Raw genomic sequence first — 19,482 nt, 5'->3', positions numbered from 1 at the left:
AAATCATCGCTAAAATGTGATAAAATTATTTTATTTCTACATTAGATTAGACTTATCTGTTACAAGTTTAACTGTAATAGCATGGGGCATTGAAAAGGCCAATAAAATTTGAGTATTATTACTATTTTTTTTTTATTAAGAAACTTTTAAAATAAAAATGCCCCATTACCCAGGCAGGTGTCAAAACTGGATCACTTGGGTTCCTTACAGAACCGACAAAGATCAGTCAAATCTTTTACAAAAGTGTATAGAGTATAAATAACATTTAGACACTGGATTAATTATACAGCAATCAGCCATAATATTAAAACCACTGACAGGTGACGTGAGTAACATTGATTATCAAGTTACAGTGGCACCTGTCAAGGGGTGGGATATATTAGGCAACAAGTTAACAGTCAGCTCTCAAAGCCGATGTGTTGGAAGCAGAAAAAATGGGCAAGCGTAAGGATCTGAGCGACATTGAAAAGGGCCAGCTAGTGATGGCTAGACGACTGAGACAGAGCATCTCCAAAACAGGGTGTTCCTGGTATGTAGTAGTTAGTACAGTAGGTACTAACTACTGCATACCAGGAACACCTTGTTCCTGGTATACAGAGGTTACCTGGTATGTAAACCTCTGAAGTCTGAGGAGTTTTCTTATGCTCATAAACCCTTTTCTGCTGTGTGTCTATTATTTTTCATTATTATTATTATTATTATTATTATGTCTATTTCTTTCAAGGACTTCATCAATTCCCTTAAAAAATTTATAGGACTATTTAAAATAGTTTCAAATATTCTGCTAGCCCGCACTGCACTTTTCAGAGGCTCGTGCCAGGCTACCCAGTGGGTCGTGCAGATATTTGGTCCACGCTGCGTGGTTCTTCTGAGTAGCTGAGAAGGTGGTAGGCCTGATTTAAACACAATAGGAAACAATCGATATAACTCATTATTATAAAACAGTGGCAGTAAAGAGTCATTAGTCATATTCATTATCAAAATCAAAAATCGTATTATTAAAAAAACTATTTTAACAACAGCAAAACTTACCTCAGAATGCTTCTTGGACATTCTGACACAAAACCTACAATCGTTTTTTTTTTTTTTGTAAATGAATGCATTCTGAACACAGAAATACTTTTTTTTGTAACTTTTTTATTAAAATCAAGTCATGTCACTTGGCTAAATACTACAAGTGAAACTTGTTACCCATAATGATGACATCACTAGCATCACTGTAGTTCTTTATAAATGCTCACACTGTAACATACAGCGGGGAACAACCACTTTTCTCAGACTTGCTGAATGAAACTACATTTATAGGTGCACTTCTCAAGAGTAAGTCCTAGCCATAACTGAGATGAGTAGCCTAAAATAAAAACACAGACTACTTACTGTGCAGTGCATTATAGTTTAATTGTTTGCAACAAAAAAGAAGATTGTGTGACAAAAACGACACATACAATAATAATAATAATAATAATAATAATAATAATAATAACAATAAAATTAAATATAAACGACTGTCCGAACAAGAGAAGACCCCTGAAAAACAAGGCATTTACAGCTCTAATTGTGACAGAACCTATTAGTTAATTAAACTTGAAGCGTTAGCTGTTACACAGAGACTCTGAAAACAGGGCGAAAGCTAGAATTAGCGGGTACATCTGACTTACGATTGAGCAATACAACTTTTGAAAGCAATACATCCTGTACATTAAAGGCTGTGTTTAATTGCAAATTATCTAACAAACAATGTGAAATGTACCTTATACTGATGGAAGGTAGGTAATAACACTATAAACTAACACACGCGATGATAAAGCACACACTATCTGCTCAACGCAGCAGCAGGAGAAAATGTCATGCTTTCGCGCATGCGCACTGAAGGGGAAACACCGGACCGAACTTTCCAGAACACTGGAAAGACACGTCACTGAAGAAAACACATGCCATCACGGTAGGTACCATGACGTCACAGTGAGCCTACGCGTTAGGTTCCAAAACTGTTACTATAAATAAGGGTCAATTTTTTGTACAGATTATTACTGGTAGAATAACTAGTACTGATAGCGCGAACAAAAATGCTACAAGCTAAAGTTTCGAGTAAGGAAAAAAATAAGCCTGGACCTTCTGTTGAGGCCGAAAATGCTGAGGACAAAATCAAGGCTCGACGAAACCTGATTACTGCACAAGTGCAGGCCAAGAAACAGTAAGATATATCTGCAGTGTCTGTCAGAGAAAAAGCCGTTTGTGATTCAGTTTACGGATTTTCAAATGTTTTGTAAACAGAGACACCTTTAGCTGTAGAGAAAAAAAATCATGGAGCCCCTCAGTACAGAGTAATTTTGTGAAATATCGCAATATTCTGTTCATTATTCAGACGTGTGCAGAAATATTCTTGGAGCTTTTAATTTCTGAGCTTTCAATATTAGGTCCAAGCTGACACTATTTTACAGGACTATTTGTTTTTGAGGTATTCCCTTTTGGATTAAACTCATTTATTTCAAGTGAGCAGTCAAACACAGGGTGTCCACGAGTCCTTAAAAAGTCTTAAAATGTCTTAAATTCCTTAATATAAAAATAAGGCCTTAATCAGCATTACAATGTCTTATATCCAAGCTTCAAAGATCTTAAAAATGCTTGTAGTAGGCTATATTACACTGCTGAACCTCGGTGTCACCTTAGCTATTTATGCTCATGGTAAGAACCTAATAATAAAAGCAATTTTGGTTGTGTTGCATTGTTGTTGTTGTTGTTGTTGTTGTTTACAGCACTGTAACAAAACAAAACAAAACAAAAAACATGGACCATCTGGCTCTGCTTCACAGACCCTACTTCGAGAACCATTGGTCTAACTTATATTATATTAACTTACTCCTTACTTTGTTCCTAGAGTTTAGCTGGCATTCGTATTTTGATTATTACCAATTGTATATTTTTCTTTCATGAAAAACTGGAGACGGGAGCTTGGAGATGACTTCCAGGAGAGGGTGGAAGATCTGCCAAGTCAGAGACAAATGGAAGAAAGTGAAAGAGTAAGTGCAGTTTAATATAACTGTTTAGTTACAAAGCTGTTTTGTGTTATTGTTTTTATCCATTTTGAGTCAATAAGCCATTCCTAGCTGCATTTAATTGATTGAACTTATATTGATCATCTGTTCTTGTTGCAGTACATGAAAAAATTAAAAGCAGATAGCACAGAGCTGGTGATGAACATTTTGGTGGAGGCCGATGCCAGGGAGTCGAAGAGGAGAGAAAAATTAAGGGAGGCAAACAGACTAAGGTGAGTTAATAACTTAACTAAGACGGTTATTAAATGTATTAATTTAATACTGTTTGGGTTTTGCAGAAGTTCAGAAGTTTAGCATTAGTACCAAACATTTTATCTGAACAATATTTAATTTTATTGAGGAAGCCTACATATTTCATTTCATGCAACTCAGGCTTTTCATTCCCACCACTCAGTGGAGTCCAAACTCTTTAGAGATGGTTTTAGAATCTTTTCCAGCCTGATTAGCATCAACAACTCTTTTTCTGAGGTCCTCAGAAATCTCCATTGTTCGTGCACACAAACGTGTGTGCAGTTCACATCTGTCCATTGCTGCTTGACTTTAGAGTTTGGCATCAACTAGTTTTTAGTTTTATTGGGAAAACATCTAGTTTTCATTTTAGTTAAATGGGTGCTTTTGTATGCTTTCTGTAGCTATGTATAGGTTAGGTTGTGCAGGCATATCGCACTGGCCAGACATTATCACAGAAACCTTGGCAAGTACCAAGATACGAATGCCCACTGTTAAACAATATAGAGTATTATTAGCGATGCAGAGTGAAAAACACAGACTATGACTCTATTTTCATATACAGTACATATAGTTAGTGGTCAGAGAACACACACACAGAACCAAGTTAAATATAAGGAAAACAGGAGATGAGGATAAGACACTTTGTCACAAAATCCAAACTTGCATAGTGGTGCAGAAGGTACTGTTGCTCTTCCAGGATCTCAGGTTTGATCTTGAGTTATGTTGTTGCTTGACTTTTGACATTTTTTAGAAAAGGCTTCTAACACAAATTGGGACAGCTTTTGCATCATCTGTTTCTTATTTCTCCATTGTTCCCAAACATGTTCTGGATGATCTTGGATAGATTGGAGAAGCTGGAAGATGCGGCCAAGAAAAGCTCAGAGAAGTTCAGTGAGATCATGAACAAATGGACTGAGGCCAAGACGAAGGTGAACCATCAGGAGCTGAAAGATGATCTGAGAAAACAGCAAGAGTTCTGTTGGGAAATCATTGAAGACAAGAACAAGCTCATCAATGAATTACAGCAGGTTCACGCACACACACACACGCGCACACAGACACACACACAGGAGATCGTCCGTCGATTTCGATGAAAACCGAAGTTTCCATTTCTGCCACCGTTATGGAGAACACAAACTGGAACTCGACTTGTGCACGATTGGATTAAAGTGAGGAAGACTCACTTCCTGGTGACCACCATGATCCAGTGGCAAGACTGAGTCAAGATGACTGAAGATGGCCCCGGGCGCAATGATTCATACATCCATTCGTCCGGACACTTTGGAAATGCCAATCCGCCTACCATGCATGTCTTTGGACTGGGGGAAACCCAGGAAACCCCCACAGCACGGGGAGAACATGCAAATTCTCACACACAGGGTCATGGTGGGAATCGAACCTCCAACCCTGGAGGTGTGAGGCGAACGTGCTAACCAATAAGCTACCGTGCGCCATACACGCACATACACGCACATACACACACACACACGCGCACACACACACACGCGCACACACACACACGTACACACACGTACACACATGAACACACACATATATACATACACACAGACCCGCGCGCACACACACGCGTACACACATACACAAACACATACAGTATCTCACAAATGTGAGTACACCCCTCACATTTTTGTAAATATTTCATGATATCTTTTCATGTGACAACACTGAAGAAATGACATTTTGCTACAATGTAAAGTAGTGAGTGTACAGCTTGTGTAACAGTGTAAATTTGCTGTCCCCTTAAAATAACTCAACACACAGCCATTAAGGTCTAAACCGCTGGCAACAAAAGTGAGTACACCCCTAAGTGAAAATGTCCAAATTGGGCCCAGTTAGCCATTTTCCCTCCCCGGTGTCATGTGACTTGTTAGTGTTACAAGGTCTCAGGTGTGAATGGGATTCAGTTGTGTTAAATTTGGTGTCATCGCTCTCACACTCCCTCATACTGGTCACTGGAAGTTCAACATGGCACCTCATGGCAAAGAACTCTCTGAAGATCTGAAAAAAAGAATTGTTGCTCTACATAAAGATGGCCTAGGCTATAAGAAGATTGCCAAGACCCTGACACTGAGCTGCAGCACGGTGGCCAAGACCATACAGCGGTTTAACAGGACAGGTTCCACTCAGAACAGGCCTCGCAATGGTCGACCAAAGAAGTTGAGAGCCCGTGCTCAGCGTCATATCCAGAGGTTGTCCTTGGGAAATAGACGTATGAGTGCTGCCAGCATTGCTGCAGAGGTTGAAGGGGTGGGGGGGTCAGCCTGTCAGTGCTCAGACCATACACCGCACACTGCATCAAATTGGTCTGCGTGGTTGTCGTTCCAGAAGGAAGCCTCTTCTAAAGATGATGTACAAGAAATCCCACAAACAGTTTGCTGAAGACAAGCAGACTGAGGACATGGATTACTGGAACCATGTCCTGAGGTCTGATGAGACCAAGATAAACTTATTTGGTTCAGATGGTGTCAAGCGTGTGTGGCGGCAACCAGGTGAGGAGTACAAAGACAAGTGTGTCTTGTCTACAGTCAAGCATGGTGGTGGGAGTGTCATGGTCTGGGGCTGCATGAGTGCTGCCGGCACTAGGGAGCTACAGTTCATTGAGGGAACCATGAATGCCAACATGTACTGTGACATACTGAAGCAGAGCATGATCCCCTCCCTTCGGACACTGGGCCACAGGGCAGTATTCCAGCATGATAGCAACCACTGCCTTGCTAAAGAAGCTGAGGGTGAAGGTGATGGACTGGCCAAGCATGTCTCCAGACCTAAACCATATTGAGCATCTGTGGGGCATCCTCAAACAGAAGGTGGAGGAGCACAAGGTCCTGAACATCCACCAGCTCCGTGATGTCGTCATGGAGGAGTGGAAGAGAACCCAGTGGCAACCTGTGAAGCTCTGGTGAACTCCATGCCCAAGAGGGTTAAGGCAGTGCTGGAAAATAATGGTGGCCACACACAATATTGGCACTTTGGGTCCAATTTGGACTTTTTCACTTAGGGGTGTACTCACTTTTGTTGCCAGCAGTTTAAACATTAATGGCTGTGTGAGTTATTTTGAGGGCAAATTTGACAGCAAATTTACACTGTTACACAAGCTGTACACTCACTACTTTACATTGTAGCAAAGCGTCATTTCTTCAGTGTTGTCACGTTAAAAGATATAATCAAATATTTACAAAAATGTGAGGGGTGTACTCACTTTTGTGAGACACTGTATACACGCACACATACACATATACACAGACGCACACACACACATGCACTCACTCCACAGATGTCTACTTTTGTGTGCAGGAGCTGAAAGAAAGAGATGATCGCTTTGAGAAAGATCGCAAAAAAGAGGCAATAGAAGTGGATCTCTTAATTGAAAGGATGCAGGAACAGATATCAAGATTGAAGGAGAACTATAGAAAACAGCTAGACCTAATTCAGGTATGGTGCAGCCCAGCTGCTATGTTTTTATATTGCTTAGCTATATTTTTTATGCAGTATACAAGCTCATGTGCTGCTACTTATGATGGATTATAATCCTATGCAGATGTGCATCATTGAGTTTATAGATGCTCGTTATAGATACATTTGTCACACTACAGTGGGTACAGAAAATATTCAGACCCCTTTGGATTTTGCACACTATATTGTATTATAGATTTAATTTAAAATAGCTTTTTTTTGCCATCAGTGTACACCAAATACCCCATAACGACAAAGCAAAAACAAGTTTTTAGAATTTTTTGCAAATTTATTGCAAATCAAAAACTGAAATCTCTCATTTAGATAGGTATTCCCACTATTTATTCAGTACTTTGTAGAAACACCTTTGGTAGCAATTACAGCTTCATGTGTTTGAGTCTCAACCAGCTTTGCAAACCTGGATTTTGACTAGATCTCCAGTTCACAAGTTGTTTACATACATATGAATAATTTTCTATAACAACATCAATGTAAGAAAATTATGAACGCAAAGTTATTAGCAAATGCATTGTGCTTACTTCATTTCCTGATTGGGTTACAGAGCTCAATCTGTGATGAGAGGAGAGATTTGCTCACAGCCAGCAAGAACAAATGGGAGCATAAGAGGAAGGAACGATGTGACAAAGAGGCAGAATGAACTTACATATTTTACATGTTTCATTTTTTGACATTCCACAAATTTGTAAATCATTACCCTGTGTGTATGTGTGTGCTATACAGTACATCATTGCACTGTGTGTGTGTTTGAGCAGCTGGAGTACTTGCTGCAGAGGATGAATATGATTGAGGAGCGCGAGGCCCTGCTGGATCGTCTGAGAACGGAGAGAACAGAGGAGTCCAACAAGATCAAAATCAAACTAGACACTGGTGTACAGGTACACTGCATTACACTGATAACACATAACCCTGAATTTTCACTGAATGTGAATTATTTGCCTGTTGCAACCAATAGATTAATCTGTATTTCGTAGAAGGAATTGTAAGAATTGTTCTTCTGCTTCAGAAGAGAATGGCTTACATTCAAGATCTTATACTGAGCAGCTTTAAATAATATCAGCTGCTTTTTGTAACAAAACTTTGAAATGTGTTGGTTATATGATGCAAACTGTGTTGAATCTACATTTAAAACAATGTACAGTCAATGGATTAAATGGATAGTTGGGGGTCGCCCGCCTCCTGTGCTTCTGGGGTTACCTCCAGGTACTCCGGTTTTCTCCAACAGTCCAAAAACATGTTGTAAGCTGATTGGCATCTCTAAATTTCTGTAAGATCAAACTGGCCATGTTCGAAGCTGTTATAAAATCCTTGATATACACAGACCTGTGACCACTTCACAACATTTCAATTTTTTATTAATGTTATAATATAGCTAGATTATCAACCAACAAAACTACAGCCATTGTTCTGTCCATAGAATACCCTCGTCTTTGTCTGTTATTTATTCAACACTGGATTTCATAATATTATTTTTGTTGCCCTTTTATAAAAGCTCTGCTTTGCGTTATGCCTAAGAGCATCCTTACCCGTGATTCAAGTTTATTGAACTTTTTACAATAAAAAAAATTGTCCACAAAACAGGAAAAAAGTCTCTTTACAGTAATGATAAACATCATAACGTCAAGCAGGATCCTCAGACATCAATATCTTTCTGTGTGTGTGTGTGTATGTTTTCATGAACAGTGCCTAAAGCAAGACCTGCAGGAAGAGAAAGCTACCTACCAGTTTAATCAGGAGAAGCTCGAGAACGACCTACAAATGCTGAAGAAACATGAGGAAGAGTATGCCATCAATAAGGCTCAGCAGAATAGGATGGTCATCAGGTACTGTTAAAATCTCTTATTCTGTATATCCTGTATAGTGTGTGTGTGTGTGTTATTTATTTTTATATATATATATATATATATATATATATATATATATATATATATATATATATATAAAATTGGATTAAATGGCTACCGAATGTACTTAGGTTAGTATTTGTTAACTAGTTAAACTATGCTTTCAAATCTGGCCACAATAAGGCACCTCAGTGTGAAGTTGCCTTCTGACTGGGACAGTTCTTTTCTCGAGAGTGTACAGATGTTGCCCGAAAATGCCGTCTACCTCCAATTGGAAAGCACTGTATACTTCTATTGGGTTCACTTTGTTACAGACTGCAGGATACGTGCAACGATCTGAAAAAACAAACCGCCATTCAGGAAAAGCAGTCCCATGAGGAGAACCAGTCATTGACGAATAAGCACAAGCGCCTCATGCAACAGTACGAAGATATTCAGAAGAGGATAAGGTGAACGGTAACACCCATAGACAAATAGCACACACAATAACCACTAACTTCAGTTCTATTTTATTTCTACTGACCGCCAGAGGCGGTGCTTTCAGCACCTGGATGTCCATCACGTGTACATGCAGGTCGAGTGTTTATTTCAACAAAGTCACCTGTGACCTGGGTGACGTGTGCCTTTTGCCCAGGTACTAAAGGCACGTTCACCCTGGAAACGACCTGTTGTATCTTCTCGCGTTGGTAAGCAGGTTTCGGGAGTGCAGGCACCATTGATAGTCTTGTAACCTGAAGTAGGGTTGGAGCTACGAGCTTTCATCCTCTAAAGACCGCGGTTAGCCTTTTTTGTGATTTTCACTTCAAATAGTACGCTGTCCAATGAAAGGTAAGTAACTCTGCTATCAACACCGTTTAGGAGTGGGCACGCTCTAATTCGGCAATCGGCAGTTTACAGTGCATTTTCAGTTGGTGTTTCTAGTGTTAACGCGGATATAACGCTAAATAATCGAAGTCGGGGTGGAATCCCCTCCCATAAAATTCTGTTTATACTTATCGTGGAGTTATTCCCCACGATTTTGGTTGTTTCATTTTTTTAAAGCACACTGTCGGTAGCCAACGCACCCCAATTGGGCTTCACTGAATTGTTTTTCATCCCCGCGATTTAGTTCGTGAATTGACTTAATTATTGTCTATAGTGTGAGCGTGTTCGCTCTTAACTGCACCATATTGCATCACAGTGCATAGTGATCATAGAGAGATCATCCCCCAATATTGTTATTGTTTAATTCTCATAATTGACTCGTTGTGGTAGGACAGGCTACACAACACCCCTGATTGGGGTTGATTGAAATGGGTGATTGTTTTCGTCCCTGAATTTATTTAATTATTGGCTACAGTGTGAGTGTGTTCGCTCTTAACTGCACCATATCACATCACAGTGCATAGGGATCATAGAGGGATTATTCCCAAATATTGTTATTTGTTTAATTCACATAATTAGCTCATTGTCCATAGAAGGCTACACAACACCCCTGATTGGGGTTGATTGAAACGGGTGACTGCTTTTGTCCCCGTGATTTAATTCCTGAACTTAATTATTGTCCACAGTGTGAGCGTGTCTGCTCTTAACTGCACCAAATCGCATCGCAGTGCATAGTTATCATAGAGGAATCATTTCCCAATATTGCTATTGTTTAATTCTCATAAGTGACTCATTGAGGTAGAAGAGGCTACACAACGTGCCCTGAAGGGTGGTGATCAAAACGGGTGATTGTTTTTTTTGTAGGTTTCTTTAATTATTTGCAGAGATATGGCAAAGGGTAGATATTTTTCTCTTTGTGCTCAAGTACCACCTGGCAAAGTGGTCACACGCAGAAAGCCACGTGGATAGTAATTACTGCTGGTACCCATGTTTATAACGTATTGATTGCCTGGCCCCTCTGGAGCTAGAGGATGGCCATGAGAGATGTCCCTCGTGCCTGGGGGTTGAACACTTAAGAGAGGGACTGACGGAGATGGCATGCATGAACTGCAGCTCCATGAGCTTAGCAGCACGGGCAGCCAGGCTGGCCCAGCTAGAGGGCATGTTGGGCACTCAACCGCATCCTACACAGGCCATATTTCCTAGCTCCCATAAGCGCTGTAAGACTGATTCGTGAGGGGCCCCTGGTAAGGGGAAACGCAGAAGGGTAGAAGGGGCGAATGGGTAGAGAATGACTGTACCACTCCCGTGGTCGGGTGCTTCACCAGCCAGTAGCTCAGATGCTGGGAAGCGCTTATGACAGACCCCTGGGTTGTGTCAACCCCGTCACAGGGCTACAACGTTCAATTCAGACGCCAACCACTGAGGTGCCAGGGGGTCAAAATGACCTTAGTCAAGGACCCAAACAAGGCTCTAGCCCTACGCCAGGAAGTCTGGGCTCTCCTGATGAATGAAGAATGGTGCCATCAAGCAATTAGATAGCGCTTTACGGAACAGTGGATTCGATTCCACTAATTTTATTATCGCAAAGAAAAACGGCGGATTCCGCCCCATACTGGATTTAAGACCACTGAACACCCACCTCAAGGTGTTCAAGTTCCACATGTTACGTACAGTGGACATGCTGCAAGGCATCAGGCAGAACGATTGGTTTACAACAATCGGCCTGAAAGATGGACGCATATTTTCACGCTCCAGTCGTGCCCCAGCACAGGCAATTCCTCCATTTCACCTTCAAGGGAAGAGCTTACCAGTTTTGTGTGCTCCCGTTCAAGATTTCACTGGTGCCAAGTGTCTTCACCAGGTGTGTAGCAGTGGCACTGTCTCCATTACAGGCCAAGGGGATTCAAATTTTCCCGTACCTGGATGACTGGTTGCTCTGTTCCCAGTCAAGGGTAGATGCCCTCGGAAAATCAGCATTGCTGGTGTCCCAGGTTACCATGCTAGGGCTTACAGTGAATTATGGAAAGAGCTCTCTGATGCCCAGTCAGCGAACACTGTTTATTAGCATACAGTTGGACTCACGGATAATGATGGCTACCCCTCTCAACGGCGAGTCAACAACATCCTCCAGTTCATAAGTCACTTCAGAAGAGGCAGGGCTCTGGTCCTCAAAGCATTTCTGAGACTGCTCGGTATTCTCACAGCAGCCTCATCGGTGGTCCGCTTTGGATAAAAGCGCTATATAAGTGTGCCATTACTGTACCTTGGTGCCTCCCTGTGAGGAGGGATCTCCTATATGGCACGCAAACTCATCCCGGCTGCAACTTTGGGTCTGGTCTCTGAAGGGACCATTACTAAGGCTGTGTGATCCAGCAGTTGTTCGGACCATCCACAATTCCCACGCACCTTCCACCAATGCGTTGTACGCTAACAGATGGAAGCTTTTTTCTGAGTGGTGCCAGTCCCATCTTTCTCCAGTCCCATCTTGATGGAAGCCTTGCAGCCTCGACCATCAAGGTATACATAGCTGCCATCTCAGCCATGCATAATAGAGTAGATGGCGTGACGATTGGGTCTCACACCCTTGTGACCCGCTTCCTTAAGGGTGCTCAACGTCTGAGACCTCCTCGATGAAACCAAGTATCCTGAAACCAAATTCTCCTTTACCAAGAGGCACTGTGTCAGCCTCCATTTGAACTTCTGGGAACACAGGGGTAAACTTATGGCTGAACCCTTCATTTCTCCCAAAGACCTTTTCTTCGTCTTATACGAACCAGCCCCTCAGTCTGTCAGCTTTTCAGCCCCCAACTCAGGAGAATGCGCAGGGGTCGAGTGCGAGGCAGGGGCCTCCAGATCCCTCCTCAGGTTCGAGGTCACTTAACCAGGAGTGTCTACTTCATGGGCAGCCCTACGAGGGGTCCCTCTTTCAGATATTTGTGCAGCTGTGACATGGGCATCAACCTGCACATTTGCAAGATTTTATAGGGTGAATGTGATCTCGCACAATCCAGTGGCTACAGCCATTTTTTCCCCGGCTTCACAGCCGTTGTTAAGGGGCACGTAGAACTTCTCGTGACCTTGTTGGTATTAGTCAGCCAGGTGCTGAAAGCACCGCCTCTGGCGGTCAGTAGAAATGAAATAGAACAGTGCTTACTTATGTAACCGCGATTCTATGAATTTCGGATGACTGCCAGAGTTTGGCAGTGACTCGGAAGATATGCAAGAAGATTGCCAAGAGGTCGTTTCCGGGGTGAACGTGCCTTTAGTACTGGGGCACACATCACCCAGGTCACAGGTGACTTTGTTGATATAAACACTCGACCTGCACATACACGTGACTGACATCCAGGTGCTGAAAGCACCGCCTCTGGTGGTCATCCGAAATTCATAGACCCACAGTTACATACGTAACCATCGTTTTATCTCTAGTTCTAAATAGACAGCATATTATTAATAATATTGACCACTTCGTGCGTGTGCATATGAAGGCACTTTGCGGCGGTTGATACCAAGCTTTACAAGGACGTTTGGTTGATGAATGAAGATAAGGCCAAAGCGTTGGTGTGTAGAACTATGGACGTGGACCGAGCTATTCACGAACAGATGCTGGGCCTGCCCTGGAGTCCCCCACCACTGCCCTTAATGGATCGTTCCAGCCCCAAGCAGCTCCTGCTAGAGGAGGATGAGACACAGGATCAGAAAGAGCGAGAGACCGAGCAAGAGAGAAGTACACTGGAGGACTCTGGCAGTCTGGAGAGCAGCATGGCCGGGGTGGATTGTACAACAGTAAAGAGGTTGCTGGAGCTTCTATGTGATGAGATGGTGGGTACTGGATATGTATGTGTGTGGGTCAGAGATGTTTTTCTGTAGTTTCACAGGAAAAAGTTGTATGAGCCCCTTAGATAGCCAGCAGTGGCCTAATGAATATGATATTCACAAATGTACTATGGAGATCTTTTACTGGCTACATACTGGATATCATACCAATGTTATTTCTTAGACTCTACAGATCTTTTTCTAGTATTTGGTTTGCCACTTATGAAGGTTGAAATTATGACATGCTGCACTATTAAATACTCCACCCCATTAAAAGTGTGCATTTCTATATTGCTACTACTTCAGGAAGATGCACTCAATCTCAAATATGAATGAAATTAAGATATCAATAATAATGATATTGCATAATGACTTTGGTCCAGAGGGAATGTAAAAAGGACATTTTACCAAGGGGATGATTTGTCATTTATTGTAAACCAGGGAGAGCCACTCCCTGTCCCTGGAGTTTCACATGGTCTGCCCGTGTTCGCATAGGTTTCCTCCGTGCTCTCCAGGTTCCTTCCACTTCCTTAAAAAACATGCCAGTAGGTGTGAATTAACTACTCTAAATTGCCCCTAGGTGTGAACGAGCATGTGTGCATGATTCCCTGAGATTGACTGGCAAATGTCCAAAATGTCTTCTTATGTGTCTGGTGAAATATGTTTTAAAATTCCAATGTTTATTTTTTAGGGCTTTCTAGTAGAGAGTAAGTTACTCAAGCTACTCTCTTCCATTGAGAAGAATAAACAGATGTGTTTGAAGCTGGATTCCATTTTTTCTGTGAGTAATTTTGTTCTGTAACTTCTGAGAGTTTCAGCTGTTTTTAGCTGCTGCTATTCTAATCTGAAACTGCATACTTGATAGTCCCCTTAAAACTGACCTATAAATGTATACTTTTATCTTGTGTGATTGATTGCAGGCCATGCAGATTAAGAATGAAGAGGATATAATGAAAATGACTGTGTTCTTTCTGAAATACAAAGAGCCACAAACAAAGAAGGTGAAGTTATGAGGAACTTTGTGGTTCAAACGGAGTTCTGTTTACTCGTCATGTCACCTAGTACAATTACAACTAACAATATCTAATCAGTGTATGGCTAACTTGGTTGTCTGGCTTTTTCATAGGAGAACATGTCAGTGAGTAATCAGGAAGAGGAGGAGTCCAATCTTATGCACCCAAATGATCTACTGAAAGCTCTCCGAGCCTTCAGTGCCCAGTACTGCAAAGCCAGGTGTGTGTGTGTGTGTGTGACAGTGGCATTACCGGAATACATCAGTGTTCTCTAACATTGTAATAAGTACAGGCAAGAAGTCCCATGCATTTTCTTGTATTGAAGAGCAGAAAACCTTTTCAGTTTATACTCGCATAGAACAGCAGCCTAAACACAGGTGTTGCATTTTATCACCTCCCACCTCCCAAAACCATGGTGATGGGTGGATTGTTTATGTTAAATTGGTGTGTGTGTGGAGGTATTAGAATTTGGTGTTCGATGGAGTAAGACGCGAAGTTGGAGGCTCCTGCTGATTTCGATTAAAATTGTAATTAATTAGCGCTTTTTGGTCATATAATATATTTTGACTTATTTTACTTCGTTTCCTTATTTGCACTTTTAACTTTGTGGCACGTTAAGATGTCTGGAAAGAACACGAAAACCCGTGGTAGCATTCAGACACGACTGAGACCTAGTGTGCGCGCCGTGAGAGTCCCCTTCTCCCCCTGAATCCGCATCCCTGAGCAGTGACCCTGACTTCGCCGCACTCAAGCTTGAGTTGCTGGCTTCACTGAGGAAGGACATTGCCGATATTTTTAAAAAGGAGTTTCAGGCAATGTTCAGGGATGCACTGTCTACTATCCAGCTTGACCTGTAGGCCGTGAAAACAGCAGGCTGGTGATAAAGTCGCTACCGAGGCTAACATATCAACACTGAAAGGTACTGTTGGGGAAATGCAGCACGCGCTCTCCGGTTGCTCCGATGACATAGTTTATATGAAGACTACTATCGAGTCTCTCACTGCGACCGTGACTCAATTAGAGAATAATTGTGAGGATTTGGAGTCGAGGTCACGGTGCAATAACGTTAGGATAGTGGGAGTTCCAGAGGGCGCTGACACCTGTACAACTGCTGTAGCGGCCTTGTTAAAAGAGGCGTTTGGTCTGGAGAAGGAGCCGGTTCTGGACCGGTCCCACCGGACCCTTCAGCCGAAGCCCAAGCCTGGTGAATGACCACGAGCTATTGTGTGCAGATTCTACTATCACACTGACTGTGTTGACATTTTATGCCATGCGAGAGAGCTCCAGCAGATTAAAACGAGGGATTTGACCATCTCCGTTTTCCCTGACTACACAGCCAAGACAGCCCGGGCCCGGGCTGCGTTTAACGAGGTTCGCCGTCAACTTCGTGGTATTGAGGGAGCTTGCTATGGAATACTTCACCCAGCTCGGCTCCGTATTACATATAACGGTGTTCAGAAGGACTTTGTTTAAGCGGAGGAAGCAGGAGACTACGTTAAACTCTTGATATCGGGGTGAACGGCATCACCTATATAGTGGAGTTTTTTCCACTTTTATTCTTTTTTTGCACTCGGCCTTCCAGCTCTACAGAATTCGGATTCTTATTGAAGATATTGTTGGTGCATTACTTCGTCTAGATTTTGTGGACTCCCTCTTAAATTTACTTCTGTATTAATGTGCTTCTCTGTTTTGATGCTCTGACTGGGTTAGAGTTTATTTCATTTTATTAATGTTGTTTCCTCATCTTTACGTGCTACACTGTGTTATATTATTTGTTACAAGTCTTTAAAAGGTAAGGACATTTATATTTGTTAATGTGCGCAGACTGTTTCAGATTTGAAGTCAGTAGGGGACTTTTCTCTTACTGGAATTTTTTTTTTGTTTAGGTAATTTAGTTGGTTAGTTCGGCTTACTCTTTGAGTTGTTTTCACATTATGGACAACTCTTGGTGGGAAACACTGCTGTCTCCCTTTGTTTTATGGAGACTTTGGGTGTGTTGGGGGGGGTCCCACTCCGGCTGGGACAGGCACGCCTTTAAGATTTATTTGTTGGAACATCAGAGGTAATCCTGTCAAGAGATCTAAGGTTTTTACATATTTGAAACGTCTTCCACTCGAACTTTAATTTGAAAGTAGGAGGGGTCGCTATTTTAATTGACAAAAGGTTACAGTTTTCGTCCACTAACGTTATCGCTGATGCGAAGATATATTAGATATAGGTAGATATATTATAGTTGCTGGTACTCTAATGCAAAGACAGGTATTGTATACGCTCCTAACTTAGATGAATTATTTATTTATTTATTTATTATTTATTTTATTTTGTTTGTTTGTTTGTTTATTTATTTATTTATTTATTATTTTAACTCTTTTTTTTTTTTTTAATAAATGGCATCCCTTTATTGTATACTTTATGGAGTTACAGACACTTCCCACTTAAATTTTTGTGCCTGTTCTTGGGTTTTATAATATTTATATAACCAGCGACAGTTATTGAGTAGCCATGATGAGCCGCTGGAGGGGGGGTTCTTTCTTCTTCTCAATGAAATATTTGGGAAAGGGAAGGGAGGAGAGAAGAGAAAAGGTAAATGAATCACACGAAAATGAATCACATGTAAATGAATCATATGAAAATTAATAAATTAATTAAAACCTAAAAAAAATTTTTTAAAAATAAAAAATTGGTGTGTGTATGGTGCATATTCCAAACACACCAAGACACATAACTACGTAATGCAGATTCAAAATTGTTACACTGTAAAGGTCTTAGGATGAGACAGACATGAGGTGATGAGTGTTTCATCAGCTCCCTAGTTCAGTAGTCAGGGCAGTGATCAGGGAATCAGCCATTTTAAGGGATGCCTCAATCGCAAAATCCTTTCACTGCATTGGAACTTTCGCTTCCTAAAAAATCATGTCACATGATTGTCACATTTTCTGAAGCCTCTCAGCTCGAAAATATGGCAGACAAACTCTGTTAACTATAAATAGCTAGTTATTTTTGTAGCTCACAAATGATTAATTACGTCTGTGACTTTTAACTTTATTTGATGTTCAATATATGGTTTGTTTGAGAATAACGATGGCTTAATGATTTTAAAAAATCAACTAGCTAGCCCACGATCCTGCTTGAAGTACCAGGACAGAAACACGTGATTAAACTAAGATTTATATGACAAACAATGTCAGAAAGATATCTGTTGTGTCTGTTGTTGATAAATGCCAGTGGTGAAGTTTTACAATGTGAGTATGTAGTCATGTTGTCAGAAATTGAGTCATCAGTGTCCCGATGTGTAGTGAGTCTGGGTTCTTACCAGTGCTTGAACTCGTGTACACCATATACTGATTCACAACCTAGTGAGCTGATTGAGACGTACCCAGTGCCTCACCAAAACTGTTTGTATGGAGTTTTGAACATCATTCCAGTTATTTGCTTTCCCTAAAGTTCTATGCATGCAGTGGAAGCTGAGGGGTGTCTGTGTTTTCTTTTGGTATATTATACACATTACAGAGTACAAATTTAATGCCTCTGACTGAAGAATTCATGAACACATTCAACAGAGACATGTGCATCAAATATATGTTTAATAATAACCCAACAACTGCCCTTACCCTGCCATTATTAGTAATAATAATTATTTTTATTAATGAGAACACGTTTTAACTGATCTTCTTTTAGTACAGGGGAAAATGTTTTTGTTGAAAAATTGAAAGTGATAAAATTCTTGTCCATGGTAGTCACACATTAGCTACAGATGTAGTACACTGTGTGATGTTGAAAAACCCTTGATTATTCCTTTAATTACTTTTATAACAGAGCAACACTTAAGGGCAGTGCTCTAGAGCTGGAGAGGATGAACAACTCTGAGGTCAAAGCATACTGGGACAACATCGCTAACGTCATCCCCGAGTCCAAACTCAAAGTCTGGAGGGCGCTGGAGGCAGGTTTCAAGATGTACCAGTGAGTATGAACATGTCGCAAATAAGACTTTCTTCACATCACCACACATAAAAAAGAATCCGTTATGCATATCGGTTTCTCAGTGAATTCCTACAAAATAAAAATAAATCACTCGTCCAGGCTTTTTACAATTTTTAACATCACAAGTTCTTTCTCTTTTTAATGGCCATGTAATGTTATTCCTTTCTCAGTACTGAGCTGACTAAGAGATCCAAGCTTCTGACTGAAACACAGCAACTCAAACAACAAAACTCAGAGCTCCGCAATCTCTTGCACAAACATCAAAACTCATAGGTAGGTGTCTGTATGCAAATGTAAGATACATTCATGGTTTGTTCTCCAATATCAAATCATCACACATTGTGTCAACTGATAGGTCAATGCTGAACTGGTGATCCCGCCCACCCAGATGATGCAGTGATGCAGTGGCGGTTGGTCAATAGAGGGTGCTGGGGCAATAAAGAGTTAACTCAGATTTGAACATGGCATGCTCAAGCGCAGGTATGCGAATGGAGAGTGGAGCTGGAGAAGGGGAATTATACTAATAAATTTTCTGTGTTGCACTGAGCCAAGACAAGAATAAAAACAGGAGAGACAGGTGCCTTGAAAGACGGCGCGCCAACCAGCACAGAGCCCTGTCTGCACGTGTCTCTATGAAATAAAAACGGTGAAAAGCGAAATTGAAATAAAGCACCTTTTAAATTGTTCCAAGCCTGCCTCCAGCTTCCTCGTTCCCTACCCGAATCTGGGAAAGTGTTACACTAAGGTTTTAGTTACTTATTTCTCATGTTTCTATGATAATATTTCAGTATGTTAAAATGAAATAGACGGAAAACATGTTTTCATCATGGCTACAATCATCCCCAGGGGGCGGTGGCCAAATCTTACATTCATCCAATGGCTGTGAAGAAAGTACTGAAGCTTGTCAAAGGAGTATGGTGTCTCTGCAGAACAAAAAAAATGCGTTTTACAATTATTTTCAAACCGGGATAGGCATTTTTCAACCGCTTTACCTGATTTGTTAAAATATCCCTAACCATAACAGTAGTTGAATGGATGGTTGAACAACTGGAGCCTGTCCAGTCTAAAGACGCCCGCTGATTGGAAAACACCCATTTATGCTCCGCAGAAACCTGTACTTGCATCAAAGGGCTGTCAGCTTTCACTCAAACTGGACAAATGTGAGGTCAAGCCATAGAAATA

At 41.2% G+C, this 19,482-nt stretch overlaps 1 protein-coding gene across 1 annotated transcript; it reads left to right on the top strand.

Moving 5' to 3' along the window:
- Nucleotides 1-1,974: 1,974 nt before the first annotated feature.
- On the top strand, nucleotides 1,975-18,990 carry LOC128610411 (dynein regulatory complex protein 1-like). Its single transcript, XM_053629719.1, has 16 exons — nucleotides 1,975-2,194; nucleotides 2,945-3,020; nucleotides 3,156-3,268; nucleotides 4,132-4,315; nucleotides 6,603-6,740; nucleotides 7,324-7,410; nucleotides 7,535-7,657; nucleotides 8,463-8,602; nucleotides 8,938-9,072; nucleotides 12,979-13,312; nucleotides 13,998-14,087; nucleotides 14,227-14,307; nucleotides 14,433-14,539; nucleotides 18,136-18,279; nucleotides 18,471-18,573; nucleotides 18,656-18,990. The coding sequence occupies exons 1-15, from the start codon at nucleotides 2,067-2,069 to the stop codon at nucleotides 18,571-18,573; spliced, it is 1,983 nt and encodes a 660-aa protein (XP_053485694.1). The 5' UTR covers nucleotides 1,975-2,066; the 3' UTR covers nucleotides 18,656-18,990.
- Nucleotides 18,991-19,482: the final 492 nt, after the last annotated feature.

Source organism: Ictalurus furcatus, chromosome 1 (genome assembly GCF_023375685.1).
Source record: "Ictalurus furcatus strain D&B chromosome 1, Billie_1.0, whole genome shotgun sequence".
Lineage (NCBI taxonomy): Eukaryota > Metazoa > Chordata > Actinopteri > Siluriformes > Ictaluridae > Ictalurus > Ictalurus furcatus.
Note: the sequence above shows the minus strand (reverse complement) of the source record. Positions and strands in the feature narration are given on the sequence as shown.

Excerpts from the sequence above, each read along its gene's own strand:
- LOC128610411 (XM_053629719.1), top strand. The coding sequence starts at position 2,067 with ATGCTACAAGCTAAAGTTTCGAGTAAGGAAAAAAATAAGCCTGGACCT. Across the intron at positions 6,741-7,323 it reads AACAGCTAGACCTAATTCAG|AGCTCAATCTGTGATGAGAG; the intron begins GTATGGTGCAGC and ends ATTGGGTTACAG. Across the intron at positions 18,280-18,470 it reads GCAGGTTTCAAGATGTACCA|TACTGAGCTGACTAAGAGAT; the intron begins GTGAGTATGAAC and ends TTCCTTTCTCAG.